The sequence below is a fragment of the Condylura cristata genome, unplaced genomic scaffold (assembly GCF_000260355.1).
Source record: "Condylura cristata isolate star-nosed mole 26May11 unplaced genomic scaffold, ConCri1.0 scaffold00028, whole genome shotgun sequence".
Lineage (NCBI taxonomy): Eukaryota > Metazoa > Chordata > Mammalia > Eulipotyphla > Talpidae > Condylura > Condylura cristata.
In genome coordinates, this window is record NW_004567129.1 from 3,638,252 (window position 1) to 3,663,922 (window position 25,671).

At 51.2% G+C, this 25,671-nt stretch overlaps 1 protein-coding gene and 1 long non-coding RNA gene across 3 annotated transcripts in view; one reads left to right on the top strand and one right to left on the bottom strand.

Annotated features, from left to right (window-relative positions):
- KIAA0513 (KIAA0513 ortholog) overlaps nt 1–17,162 on the bottom strand; it is a 33,377-nt gene extending 16,215 nt beyond the window's left edge. Inside the window, exons 1-2 of one of the 2 annotated variants that reach the window (XM_004690330.2) lie at nt 17,074–17,162; nt 1,055–1,552 (exon numbers count right to left, since the gene is read on the bottom strand). In XM_004690330.2, the coding sequence (XP_004690387.1) occupies nt 1,055–1,383 (329 nt within the window). In that variant the 5' untranslated portion in view covers nt 1,384–1,552; nt 17,074–17,162. Of the gene's footprint in view, nt 1–1,054; nt 1,553–17,073 lie in introns of those variants that run through there. The other variant, XM_012730674.1, reaches the window with a different exon arrangement.
- Nucleotides 17,163–17,268: 106 nt separating this feature from the next.
- Nucleotides 17,269–22,757, top strand: LOC105854190. The gene is made up of 3 exons (XR_001145890.1): nt 17,269–17,694; nt 18,660–18,724; nt 22,705–22,757. It is a non-coding gene; the product is annotated as an uncharacterized LOC105854190 (long non-coding RNA).
- The last annotated feature ends 2,914 nt before the right edge of the window (nt 22,758–25,671 follow it).

Below are 25,671 nucleotides of genomic sequence, written 5' to 3' on the forward strand. Positions count from 1 at the left end.
CCCCACCGCTCAGCCCTGCCCCCATGGCTCAGCCCTCCCCCACCGCTCAGCCCTCCCTCCAGCTCAGCCCTCCAGCTGCTGCACACCCCCTAGACTACAAGAGCCTGTGAACGTTGACTTCTGCACCCTGGAAAGCCAGGAGGCTGGTGTGACTCACTTTATGGGGTGGTCTGCAGCCGGACCTGCAGGGCCAGAGGTCTGTCTGTGTTTGCGTATAGCAGACCTCTTCTATTTCCAAGGGTGCAGAGAAAGGAGCTCAGACTCTGGCAGGTGAAGGTAAATGTCAACCTGCCATTCTAAAGCGAGGCGCCCAGGTCACCATGGAATAACACATCTACCAACCAGGTGTTGTCAACAGGCAGAAATTCTCCTAGACAACCATCCCTTCGGCCAGTGCTTCTCTGGAATGTGCGTGCCTGGTAGGAACACACACCCGGACACCAGGAACACACACCCGGACTCTGTGCCGATGGAGCACTGATATTGTGAGGCCACAGGCCACGATGTGAGGGGCAAGACCTTCAACACCAAGTGCGCTCAAAGCCATGCATATGGGTCTAACGCCTCCTGGCCACTGGGTGAGACTTGCACCAATGAGACCAGAGAACCAGAGGCCCTTGCACAGATTCCCACGCTTCAGTGTGCGTTCTGACCCCCCTTCTGCTTTCAGCTGCTCCGGTCACATTGCTGCTTCCTATCCCTTGGAGAACCCCGGAAGGAAGCCAGAGCCAGGAAGCCTCCCATGCTAGCAGCTGCCGAAGGCTCAAGAGCACCCCAAGAAGCATGGGACACAGGAACCTTCTTGCCTAATAGGACCCCGAAATTAACTGAATGTAACGGCCCCCTGCACAAGTGACTCCGACACAGCGTGCCAGCAGGTGGCTCAGAGAAGCTCTGTGAGGCTAGGGCAGGAAGGCCAGGGCCCAGACGTGGCAGGAGTGGGCGGGGCGGCCAGGAGGATTCCCCGCGTCATCCAGGTGCCCGGTGGCTGGTGACGGGTGGACGTCCTGGCCCCGGTGGCGCCCAGCTCAGCACGGAGTTGACCCGGGCTCACCCTCCAGAGAAGATCTTCTCCACGTAGCTGCGCATGAACTCCCGGAGCGCCAGGGTCTCCTCGTCCTTGGCCGACTCAGTGCTCTGGTTGGAAGAGAAGGACTCGTTGGAGGAGGAGCGGCGGTCCTGGTCCCAGGGCGGGTGCAAGGGCGACTCGCCCATGTCGTTCTCGCTGTCCGCTGACTCTGTGGTTTCGCTCTCTGAGCCGCCATCCCCCTGGGAGCCGTCCCTGTCCTGCAGCTTTGCAGAAAGCGCCTCCACGGGCGAGGCGGCCGATGGCTCGGTCCCGAAGTCGATCAGCGACCCCACGGGCACCTCCGGGGCCTCCATGGCTCGGGCGTGCGGCGGTGGAGTGGGCAAGGTGGGCGGCGGGCAGGCTCTCCAGCTGTCAGTGGGAGCCAGAGGCCCGGCACGAGCCCGCCAAGCACATGTGACCGGCCACAGCACTGGTGGCCGCCAGGAACAGTCGGCTGGGGCAGCTCGGGGGACACTAAGGCATCTGGAATGGAAGCACAGAGACAGGTGGTCACTCCGGGAGCTACTCTGCACAGAAGGGACACTGAGCCCCAAGCTTCACCACGCAAACGAACAAACCAAGTCAAACATTTCCTGTAAAGAAAGTGCCACCGGTCCAGAACCTGGCCACGTCGACACGACATCATTCTCCCACACTCTCCTGTACCGTTCATTACCTGGAACTGGGGAGCACCTCAGAAACACACGGGGTCTGTGAACAAGTAACATGGCACTAGGATTTCTCCAAGCTAAGTGGACGGAAGTCAAAGGCCCCCCATCTGCTGCGCCTCCCACTGCAGCCGCCCCGCCTGGCGCCATCAGCCAATACAAAGACCCCTCTAGGCTGGAAATGGAAAGTCACGGAGGCACCACCAGCTGCTGGCTTTCACTGGGACCCGTGGCTATGGAGGTCATCAGGGGTCAGAAGAGCACCCTCTGCTCAGCGTGAGGCGCCTTTGGCCCCAGGCTTGTGTCCCTCCCTCTGGGCCCCTTTCTTAGCGTTTCCCCCGCAGACCCCCAGGCTTCCCAGGCAGTCATGCCACAGCCCTCTGGACATCCCACGCCGGCCCTCTGTGGCTCTGCCACAGAGGTTTGCTGCGGAGACCCAGTGCCCTCGCCCCGTCCACAGCCGCTGCAGCAGGCTGCTCTCTCCAGCTCCTTTCTGACAGGCCCTTCCAGCTCCCTCTCCTCTGCCACACTCATCCCTGCCCCCCCCCATGCTAGTTGTCCTCAGGGACAGCCTTGGGGGCCACCTCTTCACAGAAGCTTTGCTCCACCCCACTCAGAGCTGCTTACTGATGCCTCGGTGGCTCCTGCGTGCCACTGACGCTCAGGCTCATTCTGAGAGGTGATGTGAGTGGTTTGTTTATTCCACTCAAGTGCATGCCCCTGGAGGGCGGCCTCGGGCCTTTTCGTAGCAAGCTGGGACTGGAATCCTGCTTGCCAATCCGGGGGCCCCTGCCCTCTCTGCCCAGGGTTGAGCAGGAAGGTTGCGCCCTCTGGAGGCTCCCTGGGACGGGAGCACAGCATGGGTCACATCCCTGTCCTCACCCTCTGCAGACCCCGGGAGGCAAGGACCCCCGGGAGGGCAGGCCTGCTGAGGGTGCGGCGCTAACTCATCTTCAGAGAGCGGCTCAATGCCCTAACTGCAGCGTCTGCCTGGGAAGGGCTTAATGCTGGCAAATCGATGACGGGTCCCCCAGTTCCCCAGCACAGTGTATTTTTAAATGCCCTGAGTCAGACAGAGATGAAGGGCTACTTCTGTATCACCGGAGCAGAAATGGCACCTGTCCAGTAGCTCCTACAAAGCCTGCCTTGGTCCAAAACAAAGAAGCTTAAGACTCAGATCAAAAGTACTTCTGGGTCAAGGGAGCAGCAGGGCTCCCAGTCACAGAGCGTGAGGGGGTGGGGGGAGGCATGCAGAGCAGGGCTGGGCCAGCCTCAGCTCCCCTCTTGCCGGCTGTGTCCAACTGCCGGGGGGTCTCCCCATCTGAGCCCCGAGGCCCGGTTACATCCTTAAGGTCCTGCGGCAACTGCATTCTCAGACTCCTGGCTGGGCAGGTCAACCTAGGACCGCAACTGACATTAACGATGGAGACCATACACTACGAAGATGGCTGCAATCAAGATGACAGGAGAACCGAGTGCGTCCCGTCTGTGTTATCATTCACCCAGGTCCGACTGAAAACCATCGACATACTGATGTACAAACTACTCAGATAAGCAAGACACCCTGCTTCACAGCCACACACATGCAAATTAGAACTACTGCAGAAATAACAAAAATTTTAAAAGTATGATACAAATGCCGAGTTTATGGTAAAGCTAATATTCTCAAACAATCTTGGCAGTAAGGACAAATAAGCCTTTAGAAAACAATTTCTCTTATTTTTCTCTCCGCAGATCCAGCTTTCCAAGAGCTTGGAATTTATCCTAAGAAAATTAGTCAAAGCACTCAAAAACAGTAGCCTGGAGAAAAATTCTTACCACAGCATATTTACAATCATGATAAACAGAGTCAAATTGAAGTACAGGAACATGGCGATAGGGCAGTCGGTGTGTGATGCCACTGGAAGATGCGACTGTGTACAGCAGTCGGCAAGAGGCCGGAGGCCGGACGGCCAACCGGCACTCCCTGGGCCCGTGGCCGGGGCCGCCTTCAGCCCTCAGCACCTGGAGTGTGTGCATTTTCATTTTAGCAATAACGACCATTTTGTATACACACAGAAAAGACCTGGCACAGAGAAAAATTATTGCAATCTGGCAGTGAGGTCATTCCCCCCCCTTTCATTTTGTTCAGTAGCATCCCAACCCAGTCTGCAAGCTGAGAACACAGAGGGAGAGGAAAGCGGCCACCACCTCTCGGCACATGCTGCGTGGCCTGGAGGACTGCAACTCTGTACCACACAGAACCCACAGCACAGGAGGCCCAAGGTCAGACCAAGGTCATGGCGATTTTGGGCCTCACTCCAGGCATTCTCTGTGGCTGGCAAGCTCTCCCTGTGCATGGAGCTTGGAGGTCCTGGAAGGGCATGAGTCACCCTTTCCAGAAGCCTCCTCTGTGGGCACACAAAGAAGGGGGCACAGTGACAGGGAGAGGCCCAGCAGGAGGGCTCTGTGCCACCAGGGCCCCTCGGCCCTGGCAAGTCCCCTCTCCCGGGAGAAGCAGCATCCCCAGGCCTGTGCACAGGGCTGAGCTGCCCGGCGTCAGGGGACGGATCATACTTTCTTCCTCCAGGGGGAAGGAAACTAGGCGACCCCCTCAGGACCAGGGGACGGTCACTCTGAACACAGCAGGGTGCATCCCACACATGACTACCGGCCAGAAGATGCAGGAAATGGCCCACCAAGCCCTGGGCAGGGGGGCCCGGCACTGTCATGAAGGCTGAGCCCTGTGACGGGCTCAGGGATGCGGCTGCTCCCAGGAGAGGGCATGTCAAGCGCCTCGCAGAGACTGCTGGACGCCACCGCATGCTGCCCCCAGCTCGGCAACACCGGCAAGCAGAGCAGGTCTGGCTGGCTGCGGGAGGGGGGGGGGACAGACCCATGGTTTAGACTCCTGGTCTCTGGGGCTATCCTGAAATAAGTGACCTTGGTCAATTATCAGGTTGCTGTCGCCTGTTTTTGTCCAGCTATCAGGTGACATCATTGTGAATGCTTTCCAAGAAAAGCATGCCTCACTGAAATAGAGAAACCTTTCAACCCACAGTCAAACAATGGCAACAAGGGAAAAAACGCAAACCATCCACAGACCCAACCCGCCCCTGGGCATCAGTCTCCACCCAAGCAGTCTCAGAATTGCAGGGTAAGGGGGGCACTGCCACAAATCAGAAGGACCCCACTGGGCTGCCTGGGGCTGCCTTGGGGCTGCAGAGCCCACCTGCCAGTGTCCAGGTCAGCAGTGGTCACTGACCAGGGCACAAAAGCGCCCTCCGTCCCCCTGAAGCACAGCTACGAGACCTCGAGGACTTCCATCTGTCCGCCAGGGGCTGCACAATGCAGCCCGAAGCACCGGACAAATCAACCCACTCATCACTGGGTGACAACCCACCCTGGCTGGGTGACAGGTGAGCTGGCCTCAGAAGCAGAAAGAGCTTTCTGGCTGTTTGGGGCTGTGACGCGATGGTGGTTCCAGTGAATGGATATATGTCAAAAGATGTGTCAACTATGTCCTTTTCGACATCATGTCGGGCAGCTGCTCAGGTGGGACCGTTTCAGCAGTGTGGACCTAGGGCAACTTGCAGGCCAGCAGAATTGAAGAAACCTGTTACTGTCATTGCGCGATGATGTAAAAGCAAAAGCAAAGGCAACGAAAGCAAGACAGGGAAGCAGGCTCGGCCACAACATTCACTTGCGCATCGTCCTCTGTGGAACATTTTCTAGAAGCTAAAGTTAAAAATAAAATCGTCAAAAAGGTCCTTATATAAAAAGACACCGACGACTGTGACAAAATCACAAGTTTCTTAAAAGGCTCCAGAGAAGACTCAGAGGCACTGAGACCCATTGTTTAAGATGCTGAACCCTAAAGACAAGCCTGGAATCACTTCAGTCTGCTCTGGCTGGAGCAGGCTGAAGGTGAAGGTCAGAGCTTGCGGGTGACCCAGGGACAGAGAATCACAACCTGGAGACACAGCGTCGGCTCATCCCTGCCAGTCCCTCGCTCTCAAATGCTGTGTGCCAAAGGGCTTCTGGCTGGTGTAGGCCCACTCACGGCTGAGCTCTCTAGGGAGCACTGTAAGTGCCAGACCGGATCTCATAACCTCAACGGGGTCACTACAGTCCTGGCAGAGAGTGTGTGTGCCAAAGAGGATGGCGTACCCTCAGGGCCAGACAGCGGGGGGTGGGGGGGTCTTCAGGCCTGCGGGGGCTGCTGGAGCCCCAAAGGTCAGGATGATGGCGGCCCCAGCTTTTTTGCTCCACGTCAGGCTCAGTCCCGGGTCACCCCGAGATGCCTGCCTGCTGGAGGCTGTCTCCCCAGGAGGGAGCTGCGCCTTGCAGTGAGGACAGGGAACGCACTATGTGATGAGACGGCAGGTGCTCTGGGCACGCGGTGCCCCACCCCCCTTCGGAGTGTATGACACAATGGTGGCTCTTACAGAGGAGGGGCTCCGAGCCCAGGCATACAGTGGCCAGGCTGCCCCGTGCAGAGCCCACGGGGACGGTGTCTCTCCCCATGGGGAGAGGGCCCACCCAGGCCCCCCTACCACCGTCAGCAACTACTCAGAGCTGAAAGGAGACAAGTGAGCGAGAACTTGGGAATCTGGAGTCGGGCGCAGTAGCCACGCTAGATGATGACACACTCGGGACCCCAGAGAGATCCTGGCAGCCTTCCGCGGCAGGCTGAGTGTAAGACACCTCTGGGTTGGGGAGAATTAATTTTATGGTGCTAGCAGTTACATGCCTCCCACACGCCGGTGTGGGGACAGAGGGGATGGCAGCGGAGTCTGTCCTTGCATGACTCCTAAATTATTAGGGAGCCTGACGTCAGGACCCAAAGGGACACAGCATGTGCCGGAGTCAGCGTGTCCACTGTCACAAGTGCTCCGGTCCTCTGGCATGAAGCATGTCCTCCAACACGGAGTGACGCGGCTCCTAGAGCGGGCTGTGCAATCCCTCGCCTCGCGAGGAGCGATGGGCTCGTTCAGGGCAGCGAAGCTAAATCCCTACGGCACTCACCACTTTCAGTGAAGTTCAAAGCAAGCCGGAACAGTCATCATTTTAATAAGGACAATGAACACGCAAAGGCACCTTCATTTAATAAATGCCCCAAAGGCTTTGTAAACAGAAAGGAGAAAGGCAAGAGCTATTGAGAGCTTGGAGAGCATCCAAAAAATAGAAGAGTAAAAGCAGAAGCCCACCTGACAGTCACGTCGTGCGAGTGATAGGGAGAAAGTTAAGGGAGTTTTTTATGTGGGAGACAAGAAATTGGGCCTTTTTGAGGGGCGGCCCTGTAGCTGAGGCCTCCGGAGTTCCCACAGGACTCAGCCTCGGGGTGGAGTCCCAGCCAGGAGCCCTCCCCTCACCCAGGAACCCCCTAGGTCTCCTCAGGGCGGGTAGAGGCAGTAAGCGGAGAGGCTGTTCTTGCCTTTTCCACCCACAGGTAATCTTTAATGAGGCTCAGGCAGGTTTTCTCCACCACAGCCGTCATAATGGTCCCCTCTGAAGATAACCCCTGGTTTATGACCTCCAGGAAGAAGGAAATGTCTAAAATGATTCACACTTCACTGAAAATGAAGATAAGGGAACACCTGTTTGTTACTTGACACACAGAGAGAGTAAGCATGTGAAGTCTCCTCCAAACTTCCTAATGAACAGTGACTTTGCTGGTCCAGCACTAGACCACTGAGAAAGCCAGGAGGTGCTGGCAGCAGAGCAGTGAAAGGCCCATGTCCCTCCCTCACAGAGCATCAACCTAGTGAATCTGCCTCCTGGACTCAGCAACAGTGCAGAAGGCTCCAGAGCAAATCCCATTTCACTACACCGACCCAAACCACAGGGTCCAGGAATTCAATTAGCCCCCACAGACTGGGGAGGAAGGAAGAGGAGACTGAGGATCACAAGCCAGCAGCTCGTCTATAGCCTACATCTCGGATGGCAGGGTCCTTAGAAGTGGCCCTGTGAACACGCAGGCAGAGAAGCTTTGAAGTGGGGCTCCCAGATGTCCCCACAGATATCTAGCAACACCCCTGAGGCTCCACCCATGGGGTGCCAGAAGTGTGCCCTGGTTATGACAATGGAAGACATAGGACAATGCCCAATTGCTACGAACTGAACAGCAACACCAGGAAATTGTGACATGATCCTGCTTGTTGCTTTCTATGAAAGGCCCTTCTCTGTTTGGTGTCACTGTCACTCCAAAACCAAACCCAGTAAAAAGTAAGCAGGTTGTGCTCATGGATCAGGAGAATTAATATCATCAAAATGGCCATTTTACCAAAAGCGATATACAGATTTAATGCTATCCCAATAAAAGACTAGATGACATTCTTCAAAGAAACAGAACAAATATTGATGAGATTCATATGGAACCACAAAAGGCCTCAAATAGCCAAAACTCTCATGACTAAAAAGAAAGAGAAAGGAGGCATCACAATCCCAAACTTCAAGCTATACTACAAAGTCATAATAATCAAAACTGCATGGTATTGGAACAAGAACAGACACACAGACCATCAAATAGAAAATCCAGATATGAACAGCTAATCTTTGACAAAGGAACAAAGATGTTACAATGGAACAAATAAAGTTTGTTCAACAAATGGCGCTAAGAAAACTGGCAAGCTACATGCAAAAACATAAAACTAGATCACTACCTTACACCATGCACAAAAACCAACTCAAAGTGGATTAAAGACCTAGACATAAGAACAGAAACCACAGAGTACCTGAAAGCAAAGATGGGTGAAACACTACATGACATACACCTCAGTAACATCTTTGAAGATACAGCACCCAATGCAATGAAAGTAAAGGAAAGGATAAACAGATGGGACTACATCAAGTTAAAGAGCTTCTGTATAGCAAAAGAGACATTACAGAAAACAAACAGACATCCCTCTGATTGGGAAAAAATTTTCTCACACAAAACTAGCGATAAAAGACTGATCACAAAGATATACAAAGAACTGATGGAACTCAACAAAAATAAACAACCCCATCAAGAAATGGGCTAAAGAGCTAGAGACACTTCTCCAAAGAGGCAGTGCAGATGGCCAACAAGCATATGAAAAAATGTTCAACATCACATGTAATAAGGGAGATGAAAATTAAAACCACAATGAGATACTACCTCACACCAGTGAGAATGGCACATCTTAAAACAAGTAGCAACAACAAATATTGGCGAAGATATGGAGAAAAAGGAACTCTCCTGCACTGCTGGTGGGAATGCAAACTAGTACAACCACTATGTAAAACTGGAGGTTCCTCAAACTGCTAAACATGGAGCTTCCCTACGACCCAGCAAGCCCACTCCTAGGTATCTGCCCAAAAGACACAAAAACACTGATTGAAAAAGATACCTGCACCCCCATGTTTATTGCTGCTTTATTTACAATTGGAAAAACATGGAAACAGCCCAAATGCCCAAAAGTAGATGACTGGATTAAAAAGATGTAGTACATATACACGATGGATTATTACTCAGCAACCAAAAAAGATAAACATATGCCTTTTGCAGCAACATGGATGAAGCTGGAAGGGATCATGCTTAGTGAAATAAGCCAGAAAGAAAAGGAAAAATACCTGATGGTTGCATTCATAGCAGGAGTATAAAAGACCAGGGGAAAAAAATAATAATGAACAACTACATGCCAGAGACATTTTACAGGGGTGGAAAGGGATAAAAAATAGGGGTGTGTGTGTGCAGAAATGCACTGGACTATGGTGATGGCACATGGGTGATTTGGTGATGGGAAGCCCAAGGGGTAATGCAACTGAGATGAAAAAAGGGACAAAATTATGTAAAAATAAGCTATAATATTATTAAAGAAAAAAAAAAGTAAGCAGGTTGGGCCTCTGACAAGGCCTGATGTCACTACATGGTAACACAGTGCATGCAGGGAAACACTAATGGTTTTGGTCACAAGGAATCTCGCTGGTCAATTCCTCTGGCCTCAAGTGGCACTGACAACTCAGTTGTCCCAGGAATAGAAAGAGGATGTCAGAGGCTTCCTTTTCTCAGTCAAGCTCATCGGCACAGTGGGCAAATGCTAAGTATTCATGTATGCCCAGTGCTGTTCCAGTCGAGTAAGACAAACAGAAGCTCAGGCCTCAGGGGGGGCTCTGAGCCAGTCCCAAGATAAAGGGAAACGGTGGCACCCTGAAGTCACAAAGTGCAGTGGATAAAATATGCATGTTCGTGGATTAGAACTGCACCGTGCAGCCTGCAGCTACCTGGCAAACGTGTGGCCAAGTCACGGAGGGCCTCCAGGCAAAGCCAGACGAGCCGATGGCAGGGGCTCCACACTTAATGCAAAAAGAGAAAGTACTGGTCACTTATGCTGACCAGATGTGGAAATGATAACAGTCGTTCAGGTAACGTCTTCAGAATTAGTTTTGCTCTAGTTCCTTTACTTCTGCCCTATGTCTCTGCAAACTGAAGGTCACACAGCGACACTGCATGTGTCTCTGTGACTCAGCACTGGGTGGAAGGACCAGACGAGAAACCACACAGCAGGGGAAGACAGGGTGCCCACCTACGAAATGGCAGATACTGCCTCTGCGTGGACATGGACCTGGTCACTGGCGCTGCGGAGGCAGAGTGCTGGGGGGCGGTGGAGGGAGGCTGGGAGGGCCACAGAGGGGCACCTGCAGAGCCTGGAGGCCGAGTGAAGGGGAGCCCGAGGCGTAGTGTCAGGAAATGGCACGCCCGGAGTTAGAGCTTGCACAGGCACTGAGCGCCCATGGCTGTGTGGCCAGAGGACCGGGGGCTCCCGAAACAAGGCAGGACCCCCAGGCAGAGTCGCCCGCCGCCTGGGGCCCTCAGCATTGGGCCCCTGCAGGTACTGGGCATCCTCACTCAGTAGAGGGCAGGAGGCAGCACGGTCTGCTGCTTTCCCTCAGAATAGAGTCATCTGGCCGAGTCTGCTGACATTAGGACTTGATTACACGGACTGCCTCTCTCCTCCACAAGCGCAGCATGGCGTCACGCCTCAGGATTCCCAGAGCGATTCTGCTGTTTAATGAAGCTCTGCATCACCACTGCCTCTGAGAGGGAGCTAGCTCCCCATCACTAACCGAATGCCTGTTTCCTTTGGACCAGCACACACAGTAAGTTCTTAAAAATCAAGATGGAGGTCTCAGGTTTGTCATTGTTTTGATCTCAGTTCTTTTACATCATCCTTGATATTTACTATGAACTCAAATTTTGACTTCTGTCTCTTGTAAGATTTTCACCCTTCGTGGGGGAGGGGTCCTGTATTTTTATCTTCGCTTCAGAGGTTGGCCCCCAAGTCCCCTAACTCGAGGGTGTCAGCTGCACAGCAGCTCATTTTCTCTGGCATTTTCCATTTGCTTTGCTGTTTTTCTGGGCTCTGTGGTCATTTTTGCCATGGGTGAGTCACCTCTGAGTCATGCTGCGAGGCACTAGCCAAGACCAGGCAGCCAGACACACCTGGGGGCAGGTGGTGCTGAAAGTGACAGCGCAGACTGAGTAGTTCAGGGAACATATAATCCCCGCTCACTTTTTTCCCCTCCAAAATTGCCATTTCTGGCCGCATTAGCTGGAGAGCATTCTATTGTGGAATGAGTTCTGGCCACTCGTCTGGGCCTTTAGAACGCAGAACACTCCGCAAGGTCCTGCCAGCCTCAGACACGAAGGCAGGTGTTTATTATAAAGGGTCCGACCTCGACCGTGCAGCTCGGTCTGTGTCTGGAGCGCTCTTCTAGAGGTGAAGAGACACTGCTCCCCCAGTGATGGCCAACTGGCTGGGCCAAGGAGACCTGGGAGAGGCCAACTAAATGCCACATGGTTCCTGGACCAAATCCGGGAACAGAAAGGTGGGCTGGGGCCCTCCCTGGTGGCGCAACGGGTTGGGCCGCAGCACTGCAAGCTGACCACAGCTGCTTCAGTGCGAGTTAGATCCCGCCCGCCTGGAGCTGACCCACATGGCGTGGCAGACCTCTCCTGACCCGCCTGCTGCTCCCCTCAGCAGTGTGCTTCATCAGTCGACCTGTTCTACTCCCCAATCCTCTCACCGCATCTGTACCTCTGTATATCAACTGTACCCCAGTTCAGTTCTGTATGAATAAATAACTAAATCTTTAAAAAAAAAAAAAAAGCACCAGCTCTTCCTGTTCCCATGTCAGTTTTCTCATCAGAGACATGGTGGCCACAGAGGCCACCCCACAATGTTCTTGTGAGGGGAAGTCGCACGCCCCACTGAACACCCAGCATGCCACTGGGTGGAACACAGAATGAACCCAGTAAACCTGCACCACAGCGACCACTGTACCCCGGGATGGAACGTACCACCCTGCTCGCTCTCCTTTGAGCGTGCTCTGTACCTGCCTCCTTGTTGGGTCAATCCCTGTAGTTTAAGGGCCAGGCTGTGAAAACTACCCCATCAGTAAAAGCACAGTCCCTATCCTTGGCCTCAAAGCCTCAGATTTTACCTTTAGGTTCGTCTCCCCCAAGGTCCTTCCTTCCAAAGAGAAAACGCTGGGCAGAGGCACTGTCATCGGCTCTTAAGAGTGGGAGCCCATTAGCCAGTCAGGAGCCCCATGGAAGGGGGTTCTGAAAAGGCGGGAGAAAGGGAGGATGGAGAGCAGGGTGAAGCCCCAGGGTGTGGGGTGGCGCGCAGAGACAGTAGAGGACACTGGATCTCTGGAAGGGGACACAAGAAACTGGCAGTGATGGATGCCTCCAGGGCGAGAGGGAAGGCAGGCAAAAACTACACTGTTGATGTCTGCACCATCTGTCTACATGCATCACCTAGTCAAAAACATCTTGCTGGTCACCCACCCTGCTCTCAGCCCCCAGCCCCCCAAATGAGAAGTTGCCCTAGGAACTTCTGGATGGCTCATCGGTAGAACGTCAGCAATATGTCTGGGCCAGGATCTGAGAGACTGAAACTCAAAACTCAGCTGGGGCTAAAAGGCCCTCAGAGTCCCTGGAGATGCTCAGCAAGGAGGAAGCGCCAAGCCAGTGGCTGCCAGCAGGCACAGTCCCATCAACAAGCCACCCCAACATCAGCCACAGGACAGAGGCCAGGTGAAGTGAAGCACCACGGATGCAAGGAACCCCTGCGGGCCCCTGCTGAGCCTGGGAGAAATCCTGCACTTCTGGCCGGACTTGGCACAGCCCCCATGGCCAGCAGGCTGGTGAAGTGGCGGAGGCTGGTGGTGGAGGCCGCAGCTTCACACTGGGGGGTCCTGCACAGCCCCACGCAAGCTGCTCAGCTGCTCGCTGCCTCGCTCTTCACCTGTGACACATACATCACCACTCACCCTGCCGGCTGTGAAGATCAGGGATGCTTTATGTACCAGTATCCAAATCCATGTCATTATCCCTAAAAATAACACGGCGCCTCCTGCCAAGTCTCCCTTTAAAAGGCCACTGAATCTTGATGTGTTGAATTCTGTCCCCTAAAAAGCTCTATTGAGGCCGAAACCCCCAAAACCTGTGAACAGGACCTTATTTGGAAATGGGGTCTTTGCAGATTTAAAGACAAAGGCATAATGGATCAGGCTGGGCTCTGGATTCATTTGTTCTGTGTCCTTAGCAGAAGAAACAGATACACAGAGGGAAGCCAAAGTGAAGACACCCAGGGAGAAGGCAGCCTCATGAGGGCAGAGGCGGAGATGGAAGCGAAACAGCTGGAAGCAGAGACCGCCAAGAAGTGCTGGCAACCACCAGGGTCTGGGAGAGAGGGGCCCCCAGCAGGAGCCAACACCCCTCACTCCAGGACTGTAAGAGAATCAATGTCTATTGTTTCAAAAGCCCCAATTTGTTATTTTGTTACAGCAATAACAAACACAAAGTTATCCAGCTTTAACACCTCCCTAATGCTTGAATTCTCTTGCTCAATAGTTAGCCAGCCTATGTTTGACTGTGCCTAGTAAAAGACAACTAATGTAAGGTGCAGTAAGCAGCCCCACCTCTGTCAGTCATAAAAACCATGCAACGACTGTTTATGAGCACCTGCTATACAGCAGGCACTGTGGAGGCTCTGCTGACATGGGGAGCGAACAATTAAAGCGTCCTCAAAACCGTTTCTGAGATTGTTATGAAGAAAACAGCACAGTGGCATATGATAAAGTGAGTGGGCTAGGGACCAAAAGGAGTTATTTAGGTAATCAGGGGCAGGCTATTACGGCAGCGACCCCTTGGGGCCATGTGAAACCTGGCAGGAGAAACAGCACGTACAAGGTCCCTGTGGCAGGTGTGCTCAGAGCGCTGAGGGAGGCAGATCATGCGTGACTGAGAGAGTGGCAGTCAGTGACGAGGAGGAACGAGATCAGGCAGCCGGCCCAGCAGACCGAGCTGCAGGAGACCCCAAGAATACCGACCGGAGAGCCACCGGACTCGGTTCACTGATGTTTTTAAAAGACCACGCTGGCACATAAAGTTATGAAAGCTGAGGTCTTTTTCATTCTAATTTGGCCCTTCAGTTCTTGGGATGCTGGATCTCTCCAGAACAAGTTTAATGAAGACAGCCCAAACCTTGTGTAAGCATGGCTGCCCGATTTTCAGGCTTAGCAGCTCCAATGCATGTGCACAGCAGCAATTACGAATTAACATGCTTGATTTTCTTCTGCATCCTTCATTAGCTGGAAAGCCCAGAAAAGAAGCTAATAGGCTCAGCATGGAGGAGAAAGAGCTGCCACCCCCTTACTCCAGCTCTGCCATCTCCTTACGTGCCTCAAGATTGTCTTGGCTTTTAATTCTGTTTCATACCACAACTGGCTGGAACCTCTTTTGACAGCCTCCTCCTGAAGTCCTTTTTGTGAGAGCATTAATGCTTGCACTTCCCTAGTAAAAATAACCGTGCCCTGTTTGAGGGAAAGCTTTCGCTACAACTCAATCATTGCCATGTATAAGAAACTGGATACAATGGACAAAACTACTAGGTCAGCTTCTTAGGTTTCACAACCAGGGTAGTTCTCTTCCGGCTGGAGGACAAAGAAAACAATTACAGCAACCGTCCCAAGAATTGCCTTGACTCCTCTTGCTCCACATAGCTGAAGACACCTAGACCATTTGGAAACATGGAGCACTTGAGCAAAAGCCACTCCCTGCAATCATACTTCCTACTAGATTTCGCAAAGACATAAACAAATCTGAGTAGACACAGAACACGCTCGAGCTTGGGGCAGGGGAAGTGGTGAAGGTGGTGGGCTGTGTTGACTGAGTGAGCAGCCCAGATGCTACAAAGGATGTGGGAGAGCAGTGCTGGCGCTGGCGCTGGCGGGGGGAGCACCCAGGCTCAAGAGAGCCTCCCCTGGGCTGGGGGAGCACCCAGGCTCACAAGGGCCTCCCCTGGGCCGGGGGAGCACCTGGGCTCACGAGGGCCTCCCAGGTCCTAGGAGGCCCTAGTCCACAGGGAGAAGGGTTCAGGTGGAACCCTGCACCTGAATTGCATCTGGTTCAGGTGGAACTAGAGTAGCAAAGGATCCTGTGTGAGCCCCAGTACCCTCACTTGCCCAGTAATGACGACAGCACCTACAGGTTGCAAGGTGAGAGGAGATTCCTCTGGTGAAAGCCCTCGGTAAAGAACTGGCGGAAGGATCTTTACTCCTCTCTCCCTTTGCATTTATTTTCTGTGGCTGATTTCTGTTCCTCTGCTTTTTCAGGGCTTAAAAAAAATCTTCCCAGCCAGGTTTTGCTATTTCTTTAAACCTGATTTTTTTTTCCCCTGAGGGAGCAGGTTGGGGGGTGGGGAAGAGAATGGAGGGAAGGGAGATCTGCTTCATTTCACCCTAAACCTTTCCTAAAAGACTCCCCTAAAAGAAGTCCCCTCAGGGCCATTTGAGTTTGAACATAAATCAATTCTCCTCCGAGAACCCATGTGAGCTTCTAGGAGAGAACCACACTAAGATCTTTGTGAGTGATCTAAGGGTTGTGAGGGATTCCGCTGGCTGAATAGGTTTTCTTTGGCTTCAGTTGTACGCTCAAATAATACAACTTATCTTCACAATAACTGACAACACCCCTCATACAAAAGAACACACTGCAAAAACAAAAAGCAAAAAACAAACAAAAAAAACAAACCCACAGACAGAAGCTGGAGAGGATGTGTGCCCACTAAGAGCGCCAGCGTGAGTCCACGGTCACCCTCATTTCTTTAATGGAAAAAGCAAATTTCATGAGTCAACTTTTTCATTGTGAGCGGATCTCAATAGCCTGTCACCCTGTGCCACAAATGCGCAAGCAGCCTATTTCTGAACCAAGTAGAAACAAAAACCAGTGACAGCAAAGGGAGAGACTGAATAATGGGCGGACAGAATTCCAAACTGAAGTGCAGGAAGGAGTGCTCAGCCCTAACGCCATCTAAGCTCCCCCCTTGGTTATTAAGCATTTCAATTGCCCTGGTTTAGCTTGAGGGAGGGGGTGTCTCTAATCAAACGAATCGGAAACACCAGCTTTGGGTGATCATGGCTTTGATGGCAGGTGGGGGAAAGCAGCCTGGTCCACGACAGCTGTCAGCTTGCCGGGAACACTGACTCACCAGGGCGCCTCCACGTCAGGGCACCTCACCTGTGCCAGCTCACAGCGCCTGCTCATTCTGCAGGTTGGCGCCCTTGCCCAGAACCGAAGTGGAGAGTTAGAAGATCTGGCCAGAGCCCACTGTGAAGCCCTCTTTCCCCCTCATTCTCCCCAATCCTAACCCATTCTCCCCAATCCTAACCACCCCTACCTCCCCCCCCCAACCCGCCCCCTAGGGAAGCCGAAATCCCTACAAGGGGAAAACGCGCCCAGCTCCAGGAAGACTACATCCAGTCGGGTCCCTGCCCCCCACCAGCTGCCAGGCTTCCAACACCGCCTCGCACCGCGGGCAGCAAGGCGGGCAGCTGCGAACCTCGAGAGGTGAGCAGGTCGGAGCCCCAGAAAGGCACAGGTAGAGCTGACAGCGCGGCACCCCACCCCAGGAGTCGCTTCTCCCCCCCACACAAACCTTGCACGTAGGCCACTGAGGAGCAGCCGGGCAGCAAAGTTAGCACCCAACCCACAGGCACCTGGCACAGTGTCTCCCACCTGGAGCCAGGGCCCCCCACCCCTTCCAGGAGTTGGCGACGTCTTGGCCCCTTACCCTTCGATCCAGAAGCCGGCTCCATCCCGAAGCTACTCGGTGAGCCCAAGTGCCGCCCGGGAGGACCCCCGGCCACAACCCCCCAGGCCCGGGCCTGCTCCGCCAGCCCGGACTCCCGCTCCCGCCCCCGCCGGCATGCACGGACCCCGCAGCATCCCTGAGGCTCCGGGCCGCGACCCCGCGCCATCCCTCCAGCCGCCCCGCAGAACCGCGGCACGTCCTCCCTTCCGCGCTAGGCCGGGGCCCCTCTCACCGCGGCGGGCGCCGGCAGGCGGGCGGAACCCGGAGCGAGACGCACGGGATGGCTCGGCTGGGCTGCTACTGCGCTGCCCCAGAGCCGGGCGCTCGCGAGGCGCCGGCCCCTGGCTGTCAGTCAGCGCGCCGCCCCGCCCCCCCATGCTGTCTGCGCAGGTGCGAGGCCGCCCGGGCGGGGGCGTGTCACGTGAGGGGGCGGGGCCGCTCCTCGGGCCCTGGGCCCCCGAGGCTCGGCGGCGGTCCCGGGGTCCTCGTAGGTCCCAAGGCCGCCTCTCCTGGGTCTGCTGCGAACTTGCTGTGCTCCTGGAGCCGGAAGGGTTGGGTGGGCCGCGATGCCCGCGGCTGATTGGGGATTTGGTGACGCTAGCGGGGCGTGGGCCTTGGTCTCCGCACCTTTAAAGCCAGGAGTTTGTGCAACGTCGTGACACTAACCAACCCACTTTTAAGATAAGCCGTAAGGATGCATGGAAGGGCTAGTGAGGCCAATTTCGTTTTTGTAAGGGTGTATCTTCAAGGCAGATAGATTCCACTTCAACTGTGACAGAAGCTCTAGGCCGGTCTGCTGAGCAAATTCTGCACACACCTTCAGACCACTGGTTTCTTAAAAAAGAAAAGAAAGGTAAAAATAGAAATGGCACCTTTTTTAATTCTAGGGACAGGAAGAATAGAAGCAGTAAGTGACACCCCCACTCAGTGTTGGGATTATGTCGAATTTGGCTCCAGTGCCTAACGAAATTCAGAATCTCCCTCCCAAGTGTGGGCCCTGAGACCATCAATTCTCTTAAAGACCTTTCCACGGCTATATTGCAGAGCTATCGTGCTCGTAGTGGCTGCTAGTATGAAGGAACAAAGTCCCCTTTTCTTTTAATAAATCCAGTGGTATCAGAAATAGGGCTGAATGTCAGTTTTAGAATACTGGCTGTTCGCTGAAGTCCTAGGAGTTAATGCAGGAGGAGCTGTAGTTCTGTCATGAAGCAGAAAAGAAGACAGTGGGGGATAATGAGCAGATTTACCCCTGTGGAGCTGTTGTGCAATGGAACAGACCCTAATGAAGTTAAGACTTGCTCAGAAAACTTTAAGGGAACAAGGAGGAGGCAGAAGCAGGGAGCTGGAGTTCCATACGTTATGGGGTCTGCGGGGCCATAGCTGCTCTGGTTATTTCCAGACTTTCCTGACCTGCTTGGTGTAGCCATGTCAGAGAAACTGGACCTCCAGGGTTTTTAAGCTTGTTGCAAACTAGGGAAGGAAGTACAAGGTCACTGTCTTTCCCATACTGGACACTAGAGCTAGGTGGGCATGCCCTTGATCCCTGGAAGGCTGTCTTGAGTCCAGCAAAATATGAGCCCCATCTTGCAGATGTGATGGGAGCAGAGGAGGATTGTATTTGTGGCAAAAGGAGGTCCACCCCCAGTCCTGTGGAGGAACCTGGCACAAGACATTACTTATGCTCTGACAGAAGTCTGGTGACGTCAGCTAATCAGAAAAGATGAAAAATCTAAGCTCATTCAGGGTCAGATTCTATTTGGAGTATATGTCATTCATCTAAAGAGATTCATAGTATCCTTTCTCCCTCTCTCATTATAGGTTTTCTCACCTTGCCAGAAGTTGAAGAGAGGCAGAGGCCATGACTTTTCTTGAAAAAGAAGAAAGTAAGTTCTGCAAGGCATAAACCAGTGAACTTGACATGAGGTCTGAGAAAATTTAGAACAGTTTGCTCACAAAAATGTATTAGTGGCCCCTCAGAAGAGGAAGCCCCAATGACCAAGACCAAATCACAAATTAGCCTCATTTCTTTTGTGAAGCAGATAGAGGAGTAAATCAAAGAACTAAGGTGTATGTGGCCCAGAAGGTTTACCAGGATTCTCTAAATTACAGTGACATAACTCAATTTAAATAGTTTTTTTAAGATTTATTTATTTATGCATACAAGAACTGGGGTGCAGGCAAGAGGTGAAGGTGGTGAGAGGATGCACCAGAGATGGAATAGGGAGCAGAACAGGTGTATCAACTGCTGAGAAGAGCAACAAGCAAGACAGGAGAGGTCTGCTGTGCCATGTGGGTCAAACTGCTACAGTAGTTGCAGCTAACTTCATAGTGCTGAGACTTAACTCCTTGTGCCACCAGGGAGGCCCTGTTGTTTGTTTTTAAAGAAAGACTGTATTGGCTCACATAACCCAAAAGCTCTGGGGGTGACCCAGGAGGTTCCAGGATGTAAATGACATCAGAAATAAGTTTTGCTTTTCTTCTCGGCTGCTTCTCTCTGAGCTGATTTCATTCCCAGATTAGGTACTTTTTATAAAGTGATTTAAACTTGGCAGTGGAAAAAAAATTCTCTCCTGCAGTATTTCTGGCAAAAGTGCCAGGATGGACCAACATCACCCATATGCTCATCCCCTTGAACAATCGCTGAGGCTAAGTTGTTGGGATAACTGGATCGGCATATCTGGGGATCAGTCCAGCCCAGCTACTTGATTGAGAAATAGGGAAGGTAGGGGGTCCCCAAAACTGAGATGCTTCTGCCAGGAGAAGGGGCATAGATTTTGGACAGGCAAGGGAAAGCAACAGATAGCGGGGGGGGGGGGGGGGGGAAGCATTTGTTAAGATAGTTGGTGAGAGTCCTCCCTGGTGGCTCAGCGGGTTAAAGCACAGCACTAAGAAGCTTAAGCCACTTCCCCACGAGTTTAATCCCCACCTGCCCCGGAGGTGATCCACATGACATGGCAGACCTCTCCTGACCCGCCCGCTGCTCCCCTCAGCAGTATATTTCATCAGTCTGCCTGTTCTGCTCCCCACTGTCTCTGGTGAATCCTCTCACTGCCCCTGCACCACTGGCCTGTACCCCAATTCTGTAATGCATAAGTAAATAAATCTTTATAAAAAAAAAAAAAGATAGTTCGTGAAATTGTATGAAGGACCAGAAGAAAAGGCAGGAGAATACTCAAGTTAATGGAAGGCTGAATCAGTATTCAAAGCTACTTCAATCAACAGATGAGCCCAAGAGGCCATTATATAAGGGAAGTCAGTGATGCAGGTTAGCACCAGTCTGGCTTTCTGCATGCCCTCCATACCCATCCCCCCTGCCATTTTATGATATATAGCCACAAATTTCCTGACTTAACACAAATTTATTATCTTAGGTGCTAGAGAGCAAGCTCTAAAATCAAGGTGTCAGTGAGGCTAAGACCCTTCTGGAAGCTCTGGGGGAGAATCGCTTCTTGTCTTTTCCAGTTTCTAGAAGTACTGCATTCCTTGGCTCATAGCCCCCTCCTCCATCTTCAAAGCCTCTCTCCTTTCATCTGGCATAGTTATCAACTTTCTCTTTGTCATTCAGCATTATTATGTGTGTTTAGACTAGAAGCTGGTTGTCTTGTAGGTTTTGCTGATTCTCCCTTAGAGACGCAGGTGGTACATTCTAGGTAGCAGTCCTGCATGACCAACGTGGTCCTTCTCAGTATATAATACCTATCAAACATACACACCCCAGCTTGACTCATTCTTGCTGATGTTGTTTGACCACTGAGATAGAGATCTAGCTCCATGGTGAAGGTTACCTATTTCTGTTTTTGTAAGTAATGAGTGGGGCAGGAATGCTAAGACTATGTAGAGATCCTCTTGTCTAGCCTCCATGAGATAGTGCTATGTGTTTGCAAAACGTGGACTTTCTAAGTAGAATGCTTCTCTAAGTAGACAATATTAGTTGACATTTCATCTGTGTAGGTGTCCTTGCCCTTCTCCAATCTGCTCTCCACAAAGCAGCTGGGGTAACCTTTAAAAATCAGTGCTCCCCACTGCCTCCGGACCAGGCGAGACTTGGTCATTGGTTGTCAGGACCTTGTTGTGACTGAGCTCCTTGCAAGCGCTCAGTCTAGCCTCAAGCCACTCTGCAATGGCCTCCCCCACACTGACCCCTTCCAGTAGTTCTAACAGCCCTTGCTCCTTGCTACCATCAGGCCTCCCCAACTACCCCTTAGTCTGGAGTCTGGCTCCTCTGCCCTTGGCTTGCCAAATTCCCACATGTCCTAAATAGCTTGTTGGGGACCATCCCAATCATGGGTTGCTGGGGCAGAACAGGCAGGGTCTCAAAGTGGGAGCAGCGTTGGTGAGCGGAGATTCCTAGAAAAGGGGGAAAGGAGAAAAAGGGGAGTGGGCGCGAGGAAGACATGGGAATCGGAGTTGGGTGCAAGTCTTCCTGTTCAGCTCTTAGCAGAAGTTTATTTTATACATTAGGAGCAAGCAGTGGGATGACATCAGCACGTGAACTGGGCTGAGAGATTACAATCATCTTTTTTTCTAAGAACAGTTTAGGGTCATATTGACCTTTAGCTGAGATATAACATTCATTATTCTTAAAATCAATCTATTAAAGTTAAGATAGGTACATAGATTCATAAAATTTAAGGCTAACATTGTCATATTTACCACAGTGATGATTGGCTAAAATAAAGTCCCTTTAAACTTTAAATGCTACTTAATGATCTTCATTCTTATTGAGACATCTTAGAGGGAAAAGTCAAGAACTAGGGTGGAGGCTGGGCTGGAGATGTGAAGGGGGATAAGGTGAGGTCACCGACCAAGGTGAAGTTGTGAAAGAGGGTAAAGTGGAAGACTAGGGTGGAGGAGTTTTCTGGTAGATAAATCACTAAGGGAGATAGTAAGATTCCTCATTTAAAGACTGAGCAATAAAAGCTTAAGTAAGAGCGTAGAGCGATAAGATTTGGGTTCCGGTGCGGGCAGTAAAAGAACTTTAATTATTTTTTAGCATGTTCTAGTACAGCCTTGTCTTACAATATTGATTTTGTTATCATTGCTTTTATTAATCAGCCAGTTGTAATATTATTTTTTGCTTTCTAGAGGAATTTCCTGTCTTGGGACAGCGCTTGCTCACCTGAGCCAGGCAGCGCCTTATGAGGCTAAGGCAATCCGATTGCAAGCCGATGGTTGCTTAGAATATTTTGATATTACAAAAACGGAAGGTCATAACATAAGTTAGCGTGGAAATTCTGACTTTTTAGAGCATTTCCCCTCCATCTGGAATTTGTCCATCGACAGAAGTTGCATATAGCTTGTGTCAACAGCTCACATTCTAAAGGGGCTTTCACGGGTACCCAGCACAGCCAGGCTCCTGGTATACCCTCCCACACACAACAGCCTTTTCCATCTTAGGAGCATGCTGAATGTAACTGTGCCTCACTGGTTCAGTTACACTCTATGTTTCGTCTAGTTGCTCATTTATGTGTCTACAACACCTAGCATGGTGCCAGGCAGAGCATAGATCCTCACTAAACACTTGTACAAGCCAACAGACATGTAAGACAGGGATCTTTCCAGGGACACAGAGAGGACTAGGTAAGGGAACCGTGGTACAAGCATGCAGGCCTGGCTTCTGACATCACCCACAAGGAGCACACATTGGCCTCTGCTTGGTTAGAGCTGTTGGTTATTAGTCAATACCAGAGGCCACTGGTATGTCCGACACCACTTCCCGGTGACTGGTGGTGACTGGCACTCGTGGCCAGTAGTGTCAACCACTGATGACAAGTGACAGGTGACTGGCACTCTGAGAGCTGTCCACCATTTCTGACCACTGGGTACTTGCTTCCCACTGGTGGTAGTGTCTCTTGCTTTCCAGTCCAACATCTGGTGCTGTCCAGCCTGACCTTCAGACTGTTGCTGTGGGTTTCTGTGGTATCACCTCAGCGGCCAGAATGAGTTGGACCCTGAACCACTGCTTGCAGGTGTGCCACCAGCTCCAGGACCTCCTTGACAGGATGGTGCCAGCTTGCATGAGTAGCCTTTGTTTGGGAGTCCTGGACACTGAAGATACGACTTGGGGTGAGACAGCTGCAACATACTCTCCTCCCAATATGTTACTGTCAGTACTCAAGTGCAAACATCTTTGCGCACTTGGGTGAGTCTTTGGGACACAGGAGATTTCCCCCAATCTCCTGTTTGTCAAATAAACCTCATTGTTGTTCCCTGAGCCTGAGTGGTTTTGCAATGGTGAGAACCAGGACAGTGACCTGTCCCCACCTTGCTACTATCCTTTGAGCCTGTTTTCACACGAATATACAACCTTTTCTTTTATACAAATACATAATTTCAAACAGTAGACTAAACTATGCCTTGAGGACCATGCATATGAATTCATTAAAATCTGCCTCATTTTCTTTTTACTGTTGCACAGCGGCAGCAGTCTTCCATCTGTGTGTACAAGATACTTTATTGAATATATTGACTGGCACATTGGTGAAGCCAACTTTTGCTCCTCCCAATATGTTACTGTCAGTACTCAAGTGCAAACATCTTTGCGCACTTGGGTGAGTCTTTGGGACACATTCCTAAGAGTAGAATGGCTGGGTCAAAGGACATATACACTTATCCTTTTGTGACTCCTATTGCTACTTAAGGCTAGCTTGCTCTGCAAAGAGCTGTTGGAATTATAATGGCTCCAATTAGGTCTGCCTTGCAACGTTTAGTATTACTGAATGTTTATCTTTGTCCACTTACTGGGTAAAAATATGACATCTCCTGGCATCTTTGTCAGAGCATCTTTTCACAGATGAGAATCTCCACTTTAAAAGAGTGATTTTGTGGGATGAATGGGGAGCTGGCAACTAGCTCATGAAGGGTAAAGGGAATTAATGCTGCAGATGTGATGTTCCTAACACTCTGAAGTCTTCCCATGTAGGAGGTTTTCTTTGGGGCTTCAGTAAGTCAGGGAGAGGGAGCAAAAAAAACAATGAGTATTGAACCAGTCTTAAAACAGGAAGAAGCTTCACAAATCAAGTTTAATCTCTAATACTTAGAGATTAAAAAAAGCTGAGGCTCGGAGAGAGGAAATGACGTACAGAAGACCACATGTCAATTCTATTTAGAAAGAGATGAAAAATCCCAGATAAGCGTTGAATTCCTTTCCTCAGTGGTTGCATCTTTGTTCAATAATGCAAGGATTTTGTTAATAAATTATTCTATTGTGTTATTTTTAAGGGTGCAATTTTATTTTATTTTATTTCCTTTAGCAAGCGTGCAGTAAACAAGCTGGCCTGGAATTAAAAACACAGACAAACACAAACAACTGTGGAGACAAAGGAGATTCATGGGGTGAGGATCCCTCCACTGTTCATTTTTTGTGAGACTCTGAAATGAGTCAAAAAGACTTTTGGGTGTCTTCAGTGAATGGGCAGTGCCTGGCATGTCCTTTAGCTTATCTGGTTCAATGGAATCTTTTCTTTCTTTTTTAAAAAAGGTTATTTATAACTCTGTTGGTTGTAGAGAATTGATAGCAACCCAGCTGGGTTCTGGTGCACCGATATTGGACATACAATTTAATCTTGTTGGTGGAAGTTCAATTGATTTCTCTTCCCCACTGTGGAAGTTTTTTTATTTGTTTGTTTTCTAATCTATGAAGTAAATACTTCTCAGCACTCTGGGACTGCCTAGCTGTGTCTATAGACTCTGAACGGTTGTATCAGTTTACATAATTTCTCATTAATGAGTTATATGAAATCCTTGATACAGATTTGTATCTCAAGAAAAAAGAACTAAATTTTTTAAAGTTTTTTTTTTTTTAACCTTGTTCATGCAAGGAAATCTCAAATGTGCCAGTCATTTGCAGTCCTGGTGTTATTGAAAGATAATTTTTTACGTCTAACCAAAAGAGAATTGACCACTGATGTAAAGCCTCATTTGTCTCCCCTGTGGGAATAAATCCCAAGACAAAGACACCAAAAGAAATAGACGGCTTGCCAAGAGGTAACTAACTGCATACCACCATTTTAAATTCAGAGGTACAAGACGCGATAACAAAATCTTAAACTCTTAAAGCTGGAGTTTTAATGATTAATGCAATGCACTCCTTTCTTCCAGCAGTGTAACTGGAGTGAGAATTTCCGGGAGCAAATGAGGAGAGAAGGGATTAGTGAGAGGCTGAGTTGCAGGCAGTGAGATAATTACTGCTTTCACCTAAGGTACAATTTATAGTGCATGTCATTTTAACAGCTTAACTGAGCACCTTCTTCCCGCCCTGGAGGAATTGTCCCAGGAATTCCAAGGAAATCAAAGCAATGTCTACCTTCAAAAGCCTTAGGAAATCTGGGACGATCTAGTGTCACGACCCTTATAGGGGGTAGCAGAGGCTCAGCAGACGCCAGAAATCAGATTTCGCAGTCGTGGTCTGGTTTCCTTCCACTTTATTCTGGACAGAGTTCGACAAGCTAACGGGGTGGCTTGCAGCTCGCAGCGTCCCGTGGAGACCATCCTTTCTTTCCGGCCCCCAGTTTGAAGGGATTCCTTGCTTTTAGCCAAAGGCGCTTGTGCCCACCACCTGCCACTCTCGAAGAACTGCCCATCTTTCAGACCTGGGGTCCCTAGGGGCCCCCAGCTAACAAGACCCCGCCCACCGCGGCGGAAGCCCCTCTGGGCGGCCAGGGGCGGTGTGGCCGGAAGTACGCAAGCGCGGCGCCGCTGACCTCGCGCGTTTATTTCCGGGGTCGCGCGCCCAGCGCCGGGCTGGGTTCTGTGCTCCCGCGCTCGCTCGGTGGTCGCTTCCTTGTGCCGGGCCCCGCTGGACCGAGCCGAGCCGAGCCGAGCCGTGGGG